General features: G+C 35.1%; 1 protein-coding gene across 2 annotated transcripts in view; it reads left to right on the forward strand.

The window, feature by feature from the left end:
- The window catches only part of UBR2 (ubiquitin protein ligase E3 component n-recognin 2), a 52,156-nt gene that overhangs the window by 24,789 nt on the left and 9,473 nt on the right, over positions 1-17,894 (forward strand). For both annotated transcript variants that reach the window (XM_080583954.1, XM_080583953.1), the window contains exons 16-37: positions 279-340; positions 1,146-1,256; positions 3,079-3,144; positions 3,852-3,974; positions 4,337-4,400; positions 4,702-4,826; positions 5,760-5,812; positions 6,052-6,154; positions 6,725-6,773; positions 7,141-7,295; positions 8,058-8,160; positions 8,961-9,070; positions 9,291-9,371; positions 10,173-10,354; positions 11,061-11,260; positions 12,119-12,212; positions 13,608-13,769; positions 14,510-14,607; positions 14,830-14,902; positions 15,706-15,854; positions 15,951-16,006; positions 16,455-16,551. In XM_080583954.1, the coding sequence (XP_080440080.1) occupies positions 279-340; positions 1,146-1,256; positions 3,079-3,144; positions 3,852-3,974; positions 4,337-4,400; positions 4,702-4,826; positions 5,760-5,812; positions 6,052-6,154; positions 6,725-6,773; positions 7,141-7,295; positions 8,058-8,160; positions 8,961-9,070; positions 9,291-9,371; positions 10,173-10,354; positions 11,061-11,260; positions 12,119-12,212; positions 13,608-13,769; positions 14,510-14,607; positions 14,830-14,902; positions 15,706-15,854; positions 15,951-16,006; positions 16,455-16,551 (2,316 nt within the window). The remainder of the gene's footprint in view (positions 1-278; positions 341-1,145; positions 1,257-3,078; positions 3,145-3,851; positions 3,975-4,336; positions 4,401-4,701; positions 4,827-5,759; positions 5,813-6,051; positions 6,155-6,724; positions 6,774-7,140; positions 7,296-8,057; positions 8,161-8,960; positions 9,071-9,290; positions 9,372-10,172; positions 10,355-11,060; positions 11,261-12,118; positions 12,213-13,607; positions 13,770-14,509; positions 14,608-14,829; positions 14,903-15,705; positions 15,855-15,950; positions 16,007-16,454; positions 16,552-17,894) is intronic.

The following is a 17,894-nucleotide window of genomic DNA, read 5'->3' on the forward strand; positions in this document are numbered from 1 at the left end:
GAGGGGATGTGACATTGAGAAAAGAAAGGCAAAACTCTCACTTTCACTGCAAGTTTTATACGGATACAGTGGGAAAAAATTTCCATAAAATGTATGTTTGGTAACATGTCTCCTTAGGAAATAGTTGTGTAACTCCAGGGTGATCATTTGCAGACTTGCTTGTGGTTATGTCCAGGAAATGGTCTGATAGAAAATTAGGTGATTTTTTTTTTGTCCTTTCTGAATTATAGTAAGTATTGTATGTAATATGTATGTATGTGTTTTATTTATTCATACAGGCTTGCATGTTTTGCTGAGTAAAACTGAAGTGGCATATAAGTTTCCAGAGCTGCTACCCCTGGTATGTAATTAAATGTAGTATATTCATTAAATGTAATTAATACTGAAGGTGAAGTTTGCTTTTATAAGCATAGGATATTATTAAATAAAACAAAGGACTGTTTTTGCTATGTATGCTGTTTGCAGAGACTATCTTTGGTAGATAAAATTACCTCTTAAGAGATTAATATTTAGATATTCATGACTGGAGCATACGCAATTAGCTTTGCTCTCTTGAATAATTCAAGACTCAAGTTTAAGGTTTGTATTTTGTTCTTCATTCACTACCTTCTTTTTAAAGTAGAAATTGTTTTTAGAAAGTACTGTCAGGACCTGATTTCCTTCTCCTTGGTATAGGTTCTAATTTAGTTCCCGACTTGTTTCTCGCTTTCTGCGTGTTCTTACCAATCCACTGTTTCTTTAATAGGAAGTTGAAAAGAACAGGATAAATTAAAAGAGGAGAAAACGTAACTGGCGGAGGAAATCTCTCTGCCTTCTAACAGAAGAAATGTTTAACCTTTGAATGAAATAAAATGACAGTGTTACTATTGATAATGTTGTTTTAAAATACAAAACCTACTGTCCTTAAGAATAAACTAAAACCCTTGTGGAATACTTCTGTGGAGCAGTGACTCTGTAAGGCTGGTTAAAGCTGATTGGGTAGACTGTAAACAAATTTGTCAAGTCTTTGTAATATGTGCTTTGGATTTACTTACCTTTTGTATTCCCATACCATTTAATGATAGAAATACCATCCTTCATCCTTTCAAGTCCCATTTCCTTTTTTCTCCTTATATATCAAAATATTGCATTTTATTTTAATGCAGAGCGAACTTAGCCCACCTATGTTGATAGAACATCCTCTACGATGCCTGGTGCTGTGTGCCCAAGTACATGCAGGGATGTGGAGAAGAAATGGCTTCTCTCTTGTTAATCAGGTAAGTACATAGTAGCTGTGTAGTCACTGTTTTCTGATAGCTCCCCAAGGTAACTTCAGACCTCAAAAACTCTCATTTTTAAATTGGTTTGGAACTTTACTTGCATTAACTTCAGTAAGATCTGGGTGAGGTAACTACTTAAATCAGCACTTGTATCATTTGAATATTTGATTTTAAACTGATCTTTGACATCTCAGTCAGAAGCCGCTTTTTTTGGTCTCAGGATTGCCACAGTGCTCAGTGAACTTAATGCTCTGTGTGTAAGTATAGCGCAGTTAATGTCCGCTAGCCTTTTTGCTGTATACTGTCCAATAATAGCAAGAAGTGCAGAATTAATTTGTGTCTTTGATAACACTTTCATCACCTTCACATAAACATTTGTCTCAAATATTAAAATAATAACAGAAACAGTAACAATCTTAAATGTGTATAAGGTAAGTGAAATCTAGAGGCTGTGCAGAAGCATTAGAACCAGCACAGAACTCCCATGTTCCTTGGCTTCTCTCTCATTTCTTATTTCTTTCATGATTCTGGAGAAAGTCTCTGTCCATCTCTAATTTGAATGTTTTTACAAACTAGATCCTCAGGTGTTTCAAGCACAACTACTATAAAATGTGTTCTGTAGTGTCAGTGCCACCCACAAGGGTAATGATCTAAAGTGCTTTTCTCAGCAAGACGTAACAGAAATAGTGTTTAATCTATGTGGTGTTAGCTTTACCTATTCATATGATACTTCTTTCTCTCCCACAAGCCCCCATCTTCACTAGGAAGTTGAAGGGCATGTGTACTAGGAGTACTTGACTTAAGCTGCTTCTCTTGCTGATGCTTCTTGCCTTAAAAAAAAAAAAAAAAAAGTATTGTAAAGTGATAGTCATTATTGAAGCAAAACTAGCTCTACTCATGTACAATTATAACAGCACTCAACCTACTATAGACATGCACCAAATCTGAAATTTCAGTATAGCTTTTCATAGAGGAATGTATCTGTGTTAAATCCCCCTGGTTGTGGGATTCCACAATCCCATCATGGAGTAAAGAGATGAATGTAGCTTAGGTACTATGGCTCCCACAGTCTAGAATTCCTTTCTTTTTTGATTATGGCGAGCTCAAGTTCAGACAACTACTTCAGGATATTTTCTGAGAAGATTTTCTGGCATTTGTATGGATTGGTTTGGGGAAGAGAAGGAAGGCATACCTAACTGTCTGCTCCACGTAATTCTGGTGAAAAATGGTGTCCCCCTAGAGGGAAGTTTAGCACATGGAAGGTTGTTCCAAGTCCTGGGTAGCTTGACAGCCGTCCTCATTTTTCCTCGATTGTGGTAGAATCAGCCTTTCCGATATTTCAGTGCCATGCAGCAACTGCAATATTGCAACTGCTTGTAGTACTGTTGAGTTCACTCCCAGGGTAGTTTGGGTTAAGCATGGTACTATGAAAATTTTAATGTTTAGCTGAAACTGACAGTTCCTAAGGACTGTATCTCAAGTAATTGAAGAGCATTTCATGGAACAAAGAATGAACATTTTTCCAACTACATGGGCTGTCTCTCTGAAGTGTTTATATATATATACACATATAAATATATATAAAAACTTAGAGCTCCACATGATTTTTCCTTCTAGGCACATGCAATCTAGACATTAGGTCAATACCCAGCTATATAAAAACACTTTCTGCTTCCAAATACATTTGTATATTTTTTCAAATTACTGTTTCATCTTTTTATTTACTAATACTGTAAAACAAAGTTTATTTTTCTAGATTAAAAATATATGTAGATGGAATATAATGGTTGTAAATGTGTTTTTTTTTTTTTTTTTTCAGATTTATTACTATCATAATGTGAAGTGCAGGAGAGAGATGTTTGACAAGGACATAGTAATGCTTCAGGTAACCATGTATACCAGTTTGCATTTTATCAAGTGTCTTTTGACACAGGCTTTGTGTACATCTGCTTATCCCTCCATCAAAACCTTTTAATGGCAAGGATATTTTTTTTGTGCAAGGACTTGTACTTATTGTATCTGTGTATTTATGGAAAAATTTGTAGAGGAAGTACTGTTATAGTCCTTCTTGAATAAATGGAAATAAGTATGTGTGACTACATTGAAACATTAGTATTATTCTTTGCCAGGATGCTTGGAAAAGCTTGTTTAAATCTTCCAGCCCTTCTTCTGATGCCTGGAATACATTTATTTTATGTTTTTATTTTAAGTCTTTGTGCTATATACTACTTCTCATTATGCCTTCTAAAAGTTGGAACAGCAGGAACAGAATAGTAGAGACAAAACCAAATTAAACAAGTCTTGCTCTGATTTTTATTTAGATTGTTTGAGATGGAAGAAATAACCCTGAATATTTCACATTTAAAAGGCTTAATCAAAAATTAATAAAGCGTATCACCCTACATAGTCAAATGTGTGCTGTCAGTTGCATTATTGGAGTCATAAGAGAGTACCTTGCTTAAATCTCCATGCCCAGGATAAAGAGGAATGAATCTTACAAAGAATGTACTGTGAACTGTATGTGAATATAAAATACATTCTAAAATAACACCCCGTCTGGTTTGTGTTTATACTTATTTTTTTCTTTAATAGACAGGTGTGTCTATGATGGATCCAAATCACTTCCTGATGATAATGCTGAGTCGCTTTGAACTTTATCAGATATTTAGTACTCCAGACTATGGCAAAAGATTTAGCACAGAAAATACTAACAAGGTATTTTATGTACAGTTTTTATGGAAAAATCTACAATTTTTTTTTTTCAAAAATATGCTGAACACTTTTGTGCTACTTCAGTTTCTTGGTAAAAATTCGAGAGTTATTTTGACCAGTTTTGAAATCCATAAATATTTTACATGTCAAAATGATAAATGTCAGAAAGTGCTGCATAATTTTTGCCTTGTTCAAGAAGTTTAAGGCAGTTGTGCCTTCATTACAGCAGAGCTTAATTTGGGATTATTAAGGGTGAAAAAAGGTAATATTTTGAAGCACAGAAAAATACTTTCAGCGTATGGAATAATTTTGTTACCTTTAATTGAAACATGTAAATTCAATTGTTTTTCTTTATTTTAAATCAGGATGTTGTTCAACAAAATAATACTCTTATAGAAGAGATGCTATACCTCATTATAATGATTGTTGGTAAGTTCAGAATACATTTAATACATTTTTTTATTTGTGTTTAATGGTCTGGAATGAGCATTCTTCCTTGTTATCTCAAGTTCAGATCTATTTTGAACGTGATGTTGTTCTGACTTTCTTGTGAGGAAAGAGTTGAAACTAGGTTACATTAACATAACGTTAACTTTTGAACATGGGTGGATGAACACAAGATTTCACTGAAGAGACTTATTTTCCAGTCTTTTCCTTTAAATTACAAAAGAAGTAAAGTTTAAAAATACTAAAATAATGATAATAAAGCACTATTATATTTTGTTTACAGGAGAAAGATTCAGTCCTGGAATAGGACAGGTAAACGTAACAGATGAAATCAAACGAGAGATCATCCATCAGCTGAGCATTAGGCCAATGGCTCACAGTGAATTAGTAAAGGCATTACCTGAAGATGTAAGTAGCTTGGAAAACAAAAGCTTCAATTTGGTAAGGTGAATTGGAGAAAATTCTTCTTACGTGAGTTAATGTCACCTAATGGGAGCAGCGTGGTTATGCAGAGTAAAGTTAACATGAGTACAGATTAATAGTTCTCGTGGAGAAGGTAGGTGAGGGCTGGAGAAGGTGAAACTGTATATGAAAGAGGCAGGAGCCTGAGGGCTTCTTCACCTCTTTTCTCTTTTTAATACTCTTTCTTAATCGGGCTATCTGGCCAGCAGTATCTGCAGTCTGCTTGTAAACTCTAAGTAGATGCATGCAATTGGGTTGCCAGAACTATCCAGAAATATAAACTGTTATTTTAAAGCCTGACAATAATTGAAAATTCATGAAATCAGGAACAGTGTAATGACTTGTGTAACATAAATGCTTCATTTGCATGGACATTCATTTATTTACTTAAATTCCAGTATGAGTGCTTTTGTAGGATAGCAGCTTAATTTGTTTTAGAATATTTATTAAGTAATCTTTAAACATTTTAGGGGTCAAAATTCAAAAATTATTGTTTTACTATATTAGTACTACTCTTAATGATAAATTCTCAAATATTGTTCATTGTTCTAAATACTTAAACTTAATTTGAAAAGTCAAAATTTAGAGGAGCAGTATGATTTTTAAAAACATTTTAGGTTTTCTTCTAACTAAGGTTATTATGACATGGAAAAGTAGTAAAACTTCAGTACTTAATATGGGATGCTTTTTCAAAATACTTTTTGCAGACATGGCATTCATTAACATATTTTTTATTACATGTTGTTAGTGTTCTCTAGAGTGTCAGTAAAATGACTTGTTCTAGATGTGTTTTGCACGCTCATCTAGTGTTGTATGGTATTTGAATGTGTTTAATCCAAGAGCTGTAGTAACACAGTGTTGCATTTCCACTCAATGTAGGAGAACAGAGAGACGGGAATGGAAAGTGTGATTGAAGAAGTGGCCTGTTTCAAGTATGTTTCCCTTTATTCCAATTTTTTATATTTTTAAATTAAATACATAAATTAGTGAGAATGAGAGAACAGAAAAAAGGGGGGCCTGGGCTATGGTGTTTTCCCCATGGTTTTACTCAAGTGCATCATTTAATACTCATTTTAGAGTGCCTATTGAGCAATGTATTTTAGCTGTTTAACTATTTATGCTCAAATGGTAGTAACCAATGAACATATTTTTTAATACTTTTTCTTGGTAGGAAACCTGGATTAACTGGCAGAGGGCTGTATGAACTAAAACCAGAATGTACCAAGAACTTCAATCTGTATTTCTACCACTTTTCAAGGGCAGAGCAATCAAAGGTAACTAACAAATTGAACATTTTGTACTTCAGTTTCCTTTCAGATTTTTTTTCCCCAGAGCTTTACTGTGTGAGGAAGTATTATCAGCTAGTATTTTTTTTTAAAGATAACTTCTTTGAGAACATTGTCAAAATTTGAGATTCTGCAGTGATTTCTGTGCCATTGGATCTTGTGTCCTATACAGAGCTTCTGAAATCAGTCAGTGGGGCTTTAGGAGTTGGTCTGTCAGTTCTTACATGGTATTTAACTAGAAGTAATTTAACAGTCTATATTTTCACTTACCTTTATGGACATTTACCATGTCAGTTCAAATTTGTCTTACGATCTTTATGCTAATAAAGAGTGCAGGCTGTTTCAAGATGAAAGATTAATTTCAAAGATGCATACCTTATAAAATGTTTACAAGTAGAATGTAATACAAACTGAAAAGACATGGAAACTTGTTCCTTCTGTTTAAGGCTAAGGAAAAGAGGAAAGAAACAGCAACAGTATAATAAGGACAATATAAATTATATTATCAGTTTTGTATTTCTACAGTTTTTGAGTAGTATTGGCATCATTCTCTTTCAGGCAGAAGAAGCACAGAGAAAGCTGAAAAGACAGAACAGAGAAGATACAGGTATTTCTTTGAAAGAAGATGGGAGGAAGTACCTGTCAAACCGTATATTGCCCTGAAATTTTAAGACTAACATTCTGTTCTTGGGTTAGCCAGGAATCTGTGAAAATGTACCAATTTCCTTTCTATCTTCCTGGTCATAGAGAGGAATTTGATCCATAGTAGAAACAGCCTAATGAACCGCTTATTCCTTCAGCTGTTGTTACATGCAAGTAATGTTTAATGTTACAGCCTACTATCTGCAATATTATTTATCAAGCAACTGTATGGCGTCCTGGGTTAAAATATTAAGCTCTTTGCAAGTCTCATGCTTTATATGGGTGTTGCAAATTTTAAATGCTCAAGTGTGAAACATAAATTTCCCTTTCAGCACTTCCACCACCAGCTTTGCCTCCTTTCTGCCCACTTTTTGCAAGTCTGATTAATATTCTGCAGTCCGATGTCATGCTGTGTATTATGGGAACTATACTACAGTGGGCAGTAGAGCACAATGGCTATGCCTGGTCGGAGTCCATGCTGCAAAGGGTATGTTTCCTTATTTTAAAACGATGCATGTGCTAAAAGAGGAACACGGATTTCAGCGTTTTAACATAGGTTTATAGATTTGGGTTGCTTACTAACATACCGAAAGTACTATGAATGAGACATAAATGGTGTTTTCTGATACAGAAGACTAGGGGAAAACCCCTCTGCCTCTGATTTAATTCCTAGAATAAATGGAAGACGGGTAAACTTCTAGCAAAATTCATGAGAAGAATGCTGCTTAGATCAGCTGTAGTAAATTATAGCTTTTTACTGACCTGAAAGTTGTTATTTTTTATAGTGTTTCTAGAGTCTTAGAATAAACAAAAAGTTTAATAATTTTTACCTTTTTGTCAGTTAAATTTTGTATGTTGTAAAAAGGATTTAAAACGTGCATCATGCTTCTGTCCAGAAACTTGCAATAGTAACATGCAATTGTTAGGGAGAAAGCTTAAGAAATATGAGAAAATACTGAAACGTATCCTAAGCCACTGAATTCCCACTGATTAGTCAGGACAGCAAACAGAAAGACACCAGTGGTATGAAGTGTTTATATCTGGCGAAGTTTCAAGAATTTGTAGACACATACTGTTAATCCTGTGTAATGTAGCTTTGGAACTACATATATAGAAATAACTTCAGCTGTGTTCTTCATATATAATTTTACTGTATGCCTTCCTTGTCTTTTAATGAATTACCCAAACAATGTAAAGAGATTATATGAATGCTTTAAGAAAAGGACTAAAATTGATGACTTCTGTCCAGGTTTTGCATTTGATTGGAATGGCACTACAAGAAGAAAAACAACATCTGGAGAATCTCAGTGAGGAGAATGTTGTAACGTTCACCTTTACTCAGAAAATATCAAGTATGTCTCTCTCTTCATTTCTATAGCAAGTTTTAAGCAACTGAAAATGCCAGTGCCTTATATTTTCTTCTTCTGGAATGGAGTTTACAAGAAGAATGTATCTGTTAATCCATCAAAACGTGTTTTCAATATTGTAGATAAGTACACAAAACAATTCTTATATTTCACAGAAAAAGTTGAGTATATATGTATTCTTCACGTATCTGTAGCAGTGACAGTAGCTATGGTAGCAGCAGTACCTAATCTCTTCTGTAGAGAAGAGAAATCCAAAAGTAGAATAATTCCCATGAAATCTAATTCTTAATATCATCGTTAAAGTAGTGTTCTTAACAAAGATTGCTGTATGTGGTCAGATGCCGCAACTACAAAAATAGAAGTTGCATTCTTAATAATCATTTAATCTTGGCTCTCCTTTGCATCTTCTAATTAGTGCCTGTAGTTTTGTTAAGATACGAAAGCTTCTAAAACTCTTCCATTGAAAAAAGGTGGGACGTGCAATAATTTGACATGGCAGCTCCCAAATTGTAAACATTCAAGGAGTACATAAAGTGCACTCGGCCTTGTAAGAGAACAGAGTGGGCAAGTCTTCTAAAGCATTTTCCTGTAATCTTTCAGGAAGTAGAGGGTATTCGTGAAAAAGTTTGGGAGGAATGAAATTTACATGTTTGTCTATTTGTTGAAGGAATTCTTTAGGCGTTGAGTATATGCAAGTGTTGGTTGTTTTCTGTTTTCTTTAATAGTAGTGAGTGATTATTTTGTCAGGTAAAAATAAAATCAGTTGTCATTCTCATTTTTCTCAGGACCAGGAGAGGCACCCAATAATTCCCCTAGTATACTAGCTATGCTAGAAACACTGCAAAATGCGCCTCATCTGGAAGTGCACAAGGACATGATCAGGTGGATATTGAAGGTAAATCTCTTTTATATAACTCCTCAAAACTGTGGAAAGAAAATTTGTTAAAACTTTGCTATTTATACTGCAGTGGTTTCCTTATTTCCCATGTTGATTTGTTGTACCTACCTCTTTTTCCTTTTCTGAAATCTAACACTACGTATTATCTGGCCAGCATTATAGTATGCACAGTTGTTATATTCATGTTGCAAACTGAGGTTTTGTTTTTCTTCTGCAGACTTTTAATACCATTAAGAAACTAAGAGAGAGCTCTTCTACAAGTCCTGTGGCTGAGACAGAAGGAAATGTTATGGAGGAGGTAAAAACAAGCTTTAACAGCTGATCTGAAACATGTCTAGGTTGTGACTAGCAATGGACTATGCTTCCAATTGCTGTTTTGAATCAAAGATGGGAAATGTCAAATTTGGAATCTGTAAGTCTATCTCACAGCTTGTAGATCAGGCAAACCAGTTTGCAAGAAGGATGTGGATCTGTTAGAGCAGGTCCAGAGGAGGCCACAAAGATGATCAGAAGGCTGGAGCACCTCTCCTGTCAAGGAAGGCTGAGAGAGCTGAGGATGTTCAGCCTGGAGAAGAGAAGGCTCCGGGGAAACCTTACAGCAGCCTTTCAGTACTTAAAGAGGGCTTATAGAAAAGATGGAGAGCAACTTTTTACTCAGTCAGATAATGATAGGAGAAGGGGGAATGCCTTTAGACTAAAAAAGGGAAGATTTAGGTTAGATATTAGGAAGAAATTCTTCATTCAGAGGGTGATGAGACACTGGCACAGGTTGCCCAGAGAAGCTGTGGATGCCCCATCCCTGGAGGTGTTCAAGGCCAGGTTGGATGAGGCCCTGAGCATCCTAATCTGGCGGGTGACATCCCTGCCCATGGCAGGGGGTTGGAACTAGATGGTCTTTAAGGTCCCTTCCAACCCAAGCTGTTCTATGATTATGAGCCTAAGAAAAGAGGGTGCAAAAACTCCAATAGACTGTCTTGTCTTTTTATCAGATTCTAATTGTTTACATGTGTAACTTACACTAAGTTACACATAGCAGTAGTTAACATAAATAGTCCATTTTAACATTATTTTTTAAATGACCGATCTAATACAATTTCAGAGTTCACGTGATAAAGACAAAGCTGAGAGGAAGCGAAAAGCTGAGATTGCCAGACTGCGCAGGGAAAAGATAATGGCTCAGATGTCGGAGATGCAACGGCACTTCATTAATGAAAACAAAGAACTCTTTCAGCAAACTTTGGAGGAGCTCGATACTTCAGCTTCTGGAGTACATGATAATAGGTAATGAAATCTTACTTGAACTTTTTCGTTTTAACTTTTACATCAGCTTGGTCTATTGTTACTGTTCTAAAAAGTGCCTATTTTAGTCTTGATGGAAAATTATTCAAAAGGCTTTTTTGAGACCAAAAGGAGCAGTAAATGGAACACTTTCCTTGCAGTTACTGACAAGATGGTGAATAAATGTTGATTTCTCCCTTCTCTCTCATCCTCACAGTACTCAACATAAACAAGCAAATAATTTTGTTTTGTATAAAGTCATCCAGTAATTTGTTGATAATACTGAAAAGACTGTTATTAAACATAGTAAATTGGAAATAGATGATGATTATGCCTCTGAGGATATGGAAGAAAATTTGCTTGTAGCTGGAAATAAAAACTGAAGGATGTTAATGATTTTGTGGGGAAGTGGAGACTGCTTTCAGAATTTATGTCAGGCAATTAAGATACAATGGTAATGGAGGGTCACAAATACAGTTTCTTGGTTAAATTGGAATGGGTAATACACCACTGAGAGGATGTAATTTTTTTCTGGAAAAGTATGTTCTTGTATAACTTTTTGGCATGTATTCTTATGTCTCCAAAAAGCTACATTTTGTCGGAGCATTTAACATAAATTTAGAATGCTTACTAATCCCATTTAAAGCATAATCTGATTGTATTTTCTTTTCCAAATCATGTGCTCACTAGTATTCTTTGAACGTTCTAGCCCTGTGATTTCAGATGCAAAACTCACAGCCTTGGGTCCAGAGCAAACTAGAGTAGCTGAACACAGGCAAGTTGTTATGTGTATACTGTGTCAGGAAGAACAAGAAGTTAAAGTGGACAGCAGAGCTATGGTCTTGGCAGCATTTATTCAGAGATCAACTGTGTTGTCTAAAAATAGAAACAGAATTATTCCAGATCCTGGTAAGTAGTATTCAGTCTTCTTGAATATTAATGAATGTCAGAGTCACTGTAATGACCACGTTGTCTCTTAAGACAGTAGTGTCACCTTCTTAAATGTGTAATTGTGAAAGACTTCATTGTGATCAGTTGCAAAACTCCCATATTTTTAGTGATGTGGAAGTATGTGTTCTAAGTCTTAATATGAAATAACTGCAAAACATTAAAAAAAAAGCTCTGACAGCCATTTATAACAAATTATTTGTGACTATTAAAAAAAACATACCTCCTTCAAGGTCAGAAGTTTGTTCTTAAACTACACTTATAACATTATAGAGGAAAGAAGCACTGATATATGGCGTAAAAGCACAAAGATGGTACCTGTCTTTCCTCTAAGTTTTATCATCTGAAATGCCTCTTAGCAATGATAATTTTAAAAATGCTTGGATTCAGGTATCTTTGTGAAACAGCTTACTTCCTGATTAATGGCATTGTTACAAAGCTTTCCCTGGATTCTATATATGCAAACACACACACAAAAAATACCGGATCATCTTGTATTCTCATCCTGAAGATTAATGTGCTCAGTCTCATTATTTAATGGTACTGAACCACCAAAACTGATAAATCTTTCACTTTTACCAGGGCCCAGAAGCTCCCAAAACCTGGTTTGAAGTCTAAGTACAGTACACACACTCAAAACAAAATGACACTGATTCAAAATGAGCTCAACAGTTTCAGTTGTGAATTAGTAATATGCATTATGTTTCATCAAATAAACTATACTTTTGTGATAAACTTTAATGTGAAGGGAGTAATATCTGCAGTTAAGTCTTTTTGATAAATGTTAATTTAAAAGTTTTGTTTTTATTTTGAATACAGAAAAGTATGACCCACTGTTCATGCACCCAGATCTGTCATGTGGAACGCACACAGGTAGCTGTGGACACATTATGCATGCTCATTGTTGGCAAAGGTAAAAAGTTATGTTTAAGTTCAGTCCAAATAGCATGTCTTGCTATTTGCATGTACTAAGTTTAATTGCAAAGCTAATACCCTAGTAGTAAGCTTAAAAAGGAATGTCTTGAAGCAATGAATGCAACTTTCTGCTTTAAAATTAAATATTATAAACATGTTTAAAATAAGTTTCGTTTTCTATCTGTCATCACAATGAAGGAGAATCCAAAGCTGCACATGGCAGCTTCCATTCCCTTTGGGTATTTATCCATATGCATAATCCCCTGTGGTGCATGCTAATCTGAGCTTCAGTGTTCAAATGTTTTAGTTTTTTGCTGCTCTGTAATAGACATGTTCCTGCTCCTTGTGCTCTGTACTGAAATTTTAAATGACAGCACATCCCTTGCACTCTTAATTCTTCCATCATGTTTGATTAGAACTAGAAGCATACATGACCTAGTTCAAGCTCATCCTTGACATAAAGCCAGTGTTATGCCCTGCTCTGTGTTTTTAACCTTTTTCAGTTATTTTTATTCTTTTGGGGGGAGGGAATAAAGATAAAAAGGTGCTTTGTACTATGTGGTGCCGATGCTATGTGGCTAATGCAAGATATTCGTGCCACTGACTTCAGTTAGGCCCTTGCTTTGGTCCTTGACACGGCTTCTGAAGTGCCCGACTGCAAATTTTGCCTTGCATGTGAGAACTGTTAGGAGCTCGCAGTGGTTCTGTGGCCCTTTAGGCACTGGAAGGCCACAATGAGGTCTCCCAGGTGCCTTCTCTTCTCCAGGCTGAACAACCCCAATTCCCTCAGCCTGTCTTCATAGGAGAGGTGCTCCAGCCCCCTGATCAGCCTCATGGCCCTTCTCAGACCTTGTTCTAATACTTCTGTGTCCTTCTTGTGCTGGGGACCCCACAGCTGCACGCAAAGCAGAGCTGAATATCAAAGTAATGTATACAGTTCATTTTCATAGAGGATTCAGAGATAAACCACCAGTTGTTCCAGGTGCTGTTCTGTTGTGGCCTTCAGTGGAATATGCACATGGGTAATACTCATGGTGTCTCCCTCAATTTTGTGTGAAACAGGATTTTTTTTGTTGTTTCTTTAATCGTTCAGCATTCTTTCTAACTTTCTCCCCCACCTTTCTCATAAATGGATATTGCTAAAGTTCTGGCTAAAATGTAATTGTGATGGTCCAACAAACTTGAGGAACTGGGGGGATTTTGGATGCCAAAAACTGAGGATAGCCTGCAGTTAGTAATAAGTGATCAGTCGGAGGGTAGACCTTTCTCCTTTAGATAATTCTCTTAGTTATGGTTGGGGAAAAAGCAAACCAGTGTCTTCATAATTATTCATGGATTTTTATGTTAAAGTAATATTTTATTAATGTCATTAATATCTTGCCATTTTCTATAGGTATTTTGATGCTGTTCAAGCGAAAGAGCAACGAAGACAACAAAGATTACGAGTACATACAAGTTATGATGTAGAAAATGGTGAATTTCTTTGCCCTCTTTGTGAATGTTTAAGCAACACCGTTATTCCTCTGCTTCCTCCACCAAGAGTTTTGTTTAACAGGTCTGTTTGCTTTATAAATGTCTTCACTAAGTGTAAAAAAACCAAAATTACCATAAAAAAAAACAAACAAACAAACAAACAATCAAACCCACAAACATGCAAACTTCCCAAACCACTTAAGAATCCCAAAACTCCAGACAATCCCTAACTAAATTCAGTATTTTGTCTATGAAAGTTACTTTCAAAACTAATTCTTATTTGTTGTAAACTTTTTTTCGTGAGTTCTGCTTTTATGTTGTGGTATCAGCTTGTATGTTTGAGATACGAATATTGTAATTTTTAACGAATTTAGCACAAGTGAAAACTGTAACGGGAGTCAAACACCATAACGTGCAGACTGAGTCACTGTTAGAGCAATTTCTAGGATTCTGGACTATTCAAGACGAAAACCAACAACCCCCAAACCCTCCTACCTGAACCAAAGGCTGTTATGATCTCAAGAATAGCAAATTCTCTTTTAGTTATTTTTGTCTTCCAAAATGTTTACGGTCTTCTTTTTTTTCGATCATCTCAAGTGGATTGCTTGCCTACTTCTTTCGGTTTATGGACCTTTCTTGGTTATTTTATGATTTGGAATGGTACGAGAGGACGAAAAAGTGTAGGACCTGCAGGAAAAGAACTGAAGATAGAAAAATGTGGACAAGCCTGTTAAGAAACAAAATCATGGAATACCTATGAAATATTCAATATATAATTTGTCTTTAAATGTGTGTATTCTGTTTATATATATTTTTGGACAGGTTAGACTTTTCAGGCCAACCAAACCTCTCTCAGTGGATCAAAACAATATCCCTGCAAATGAAAGCACGGTATTTACTTCGAGATGAAGACCATTCAAGTAAGTCTGAAGAACTGTGTATATCTATATGTGAAAATGTTACTATACTCATGAAGAAGACTCAGTATTATGGTTCTGCCACTGTGGAGTTGAGAGATGCTAGAAAAGTGGCAAGAATAGCTTGGAATTTAAGTTTCTGGTGATGTGCTTCTGCAGCTTTTTATAATGTACAAACCACATATAGATGAATAATTAGTGGTTTGTTTTTTTTTTTTTGTACAGGTACTTCTAGTAGTTCAGAAAAAATGGATCAACTGCAATTACCTGAAGGATTTAGACCAGATTACAAACCGAAGTATGTATTTTATATCTTAATAAATCATTACAATTTCCTCATGAAATTTTGAGGTGAAAATAGTATGTCTTGTGTGAGCTATGAGCTCAATAATTGAGGTGAAAATAGTAATTTTGCTTTAATTAGTAAAGTTGATCCTATTATTATGATGGCATTGGACTTCAAATCGCAAGTAGTAGATGATGTATTAGAATTTGAGGCAGATGTGAATTGTGAGTGTGCAGAGAAGACCCTGTAGTTGTATAAATTTCAGCACCAGGATTAATGTTTTTTTTTTCTGTATTACTTGTAATACAGGAGTCATCATTTTTTGAACATTATAGTTCAGCACAACAAGTAAGACATGAAGACAGACTGGGAAACAGCTGAAATTACATATTAACATGCTCTATTATGTTATGCTTGTATTTCAGTCTACCACTTCTTGACTTAGGAAGAAAGTATTAATTATTTATATGGTATAGACATGCATCTGTCAGTTGCACACAAAAGTGCAAGACACTTAACCCATCTGATGACAGATTTTGTCATCAGTAACCAACAATTCTTTTAATTTAGTCTTGACTATTATCTTTGAACACCGGATATTTTTAACTCTAAAAAATGAGACTGGGTCCAATCAAAAAATAATTGGGAGTATATCTAGCACAGAAAAGAGGTTAGAGAATCCAAAGACTCAGAGACAGACACCGGAGTTCTCAGTTAAATATTATAAATCTACAGGATGAACGATCATCATTAAAAGTACTATGCTGACAGCAGGGTAAATGATGAATTAGTAATACTGTTTTTGTTTGTCTTAGGAATCCATATTCTGAGAGTATTAAAGAGATGCTGACAACTTTTGGTACAGCAACATACAAAGTAGGTTTGAAAGTTCATCCAAATGAAGAAGATCCACGTGTACCAATAATGTGTTGGGGAAGCTGTGCTTACACAATACAGACCATAGGTACTAATGTGTCCATTCTGCTCCTTATATATGAATTTCGGAATTTAGTTAAATTAACAGTGCTCATATATTTTGGTGTCGTCTTGTCTTTTCCAGAACGAATTCTAGCTGATGAAGATAAACCATTGTTTGGTCATTTACCTTGTCGACAGGTAAGGATTAAGTAGCAATTCTTCTCTGAATTAGTGAAGAAAGAGGATTGTGCTTCTTTAATGCAGAATGTCTAAATTTTAAACCATGGTTATTTGATAGTTTTCTTTGTTGGATCCCGCTATTTAGTCAATCATTATCTGATTATTAATCTATTTAAAATCAGTATCTGATTATCAATCTATTATCTATCAAAGCTATTATCTTTTTTCATAAAAGCACCGTTCAGTAAGGCCAGGCTTCTCATGGTAGCAGTGAAAATAAGAATACTAAAGGGAACTTGTATATTTGTGTGAACATCAGTATCTTTGCTGTGTGCTTAAAGATGCTCAGACTGCTCCAATAAGCTACAGCTGAGGGGCCTGAAAAAATGCTGTAAGTAAAAAGGCTGTTTTCATCTTAAAGAACTTAAACAACTGTTGCAGTGTCTCTTTTTCTTTGTGTTTAAAGGATGACTGCCTTAAATCATTAACAAGATTTGCAGCAGCTCACTGGACAGTTTCATCTCTTTCAGCTGTACAGGGTCACTTTTGTACTCTCTTAGCATGTAAGTTCACCACCTTATTCTTTTTTTCTTTTAACACAGGTAAAGATACAGAAAGATGCCTACAGAAAGATTGTTACAGTCTTTATTACACAAAGATTGTTTTGTATATAGGGGTTTTAAGTAACAGACCAAAAGCTAGAATTTTCACAGGTGTACCCATATATTTAGTTGTATTGTGGAAAAAAAAATACGTTTCTGTTGGTCCGTAGTTCCAAGATGAATTCCAAGCAAAGGATGTGTATCTTACTGTGAAGGAATTCTACTGATTTTTTTCCCAGTTTTTATATTGCTGCTTTTAGAATGGTACCTAGAGCAAAAGAGAAGGAAGTGTGGTCTTTTACACTTTAAAGAAAAATGATGCACTGGAATTTTAAAAAGGAAGAAATTAAGGTTAATATAGAATTGAAAGGAAATTGGATGTTTGTGGAGGTCTGTAATATATCTACAAACTTTTCTACCTTTGAAATGTAGGATCTGTGATAAGATAGTTCTTATTACAGTAGCTGAAAGTTTTGAGAACATCCAGAGTGTTCCAAGCTTCAATCATTTATAAGCACAGCTGAAAGGTCTAAGGCTCAGACTAATGTTGAAGTTGGCTGAATACAAGATGCCTTTTTTAAAGGCTCTGGGTGATTGACGCTTCTGAAATCAGACTTATTCCTGCGCTATTTAGATAGCATTTTTTTACTGGTAAATATCAGTACTGAGAATTAAATAGAGTAGTTTGAACATCAGTGGGATTCCAGTGTAAAATTTTAAGTTCCATGGTGGAATTTGTTTTTTTTAAAGGAAAGAATTTTAGTTAAGTTGAGAGGAGCAACAAGTGGAGTATTCTGAAATAGTTATTATGAAATAGGATACTTTTAATATTTACAGTCAGTGGAGCAGGAAAATTTCTAAAATGCATGCATACACTATTACTAGTGGAATTAATACCACCTACTTCGGCAAACAGTTGACAGCTTTGTGAGAGAGAAATTATTTCATAGCAGTAATGATTGAGCCATTTTCTACGCATAGCAGAACAAAAAATATTGCCAGCTATTTGACTGGAACTTTGTAGTACACCATTCTATGTGGTTTGGTGGGTTTTGTTTGTTTGTATTTAAATCTTGAACCAATTTTTCTTTAAGGTTCTACTTCCCTTCAGTCCCTCTATACAGTGCAGATACTGCTTTTGTTTTTATGGAAAAAGTGTTTTCTAGTTTATTTTATTTTACAGGGTTAAGAATAAGGAGAACTATTACTATCCTTTGACCTGTCAGAATTCTATGAACTACTCATAAAGAACCTATTGAACAAAAGGTTGTTTATTGGAAGTCCCTTGCTCTGGTCGTGTTTTT

Source organism: Anser brachyrhynchus, assembly GCF_964034855.1.
Source record: "Anser brachyrhynchus genome assembly, chromosome: 3".
Taxonomy (NCBI): domain Eukaryota; kingdom Metazoa; phylum Chordata; class Aves; order Anseriformes; family Anatidae; genus Anser; species Anser brachyrhynchus.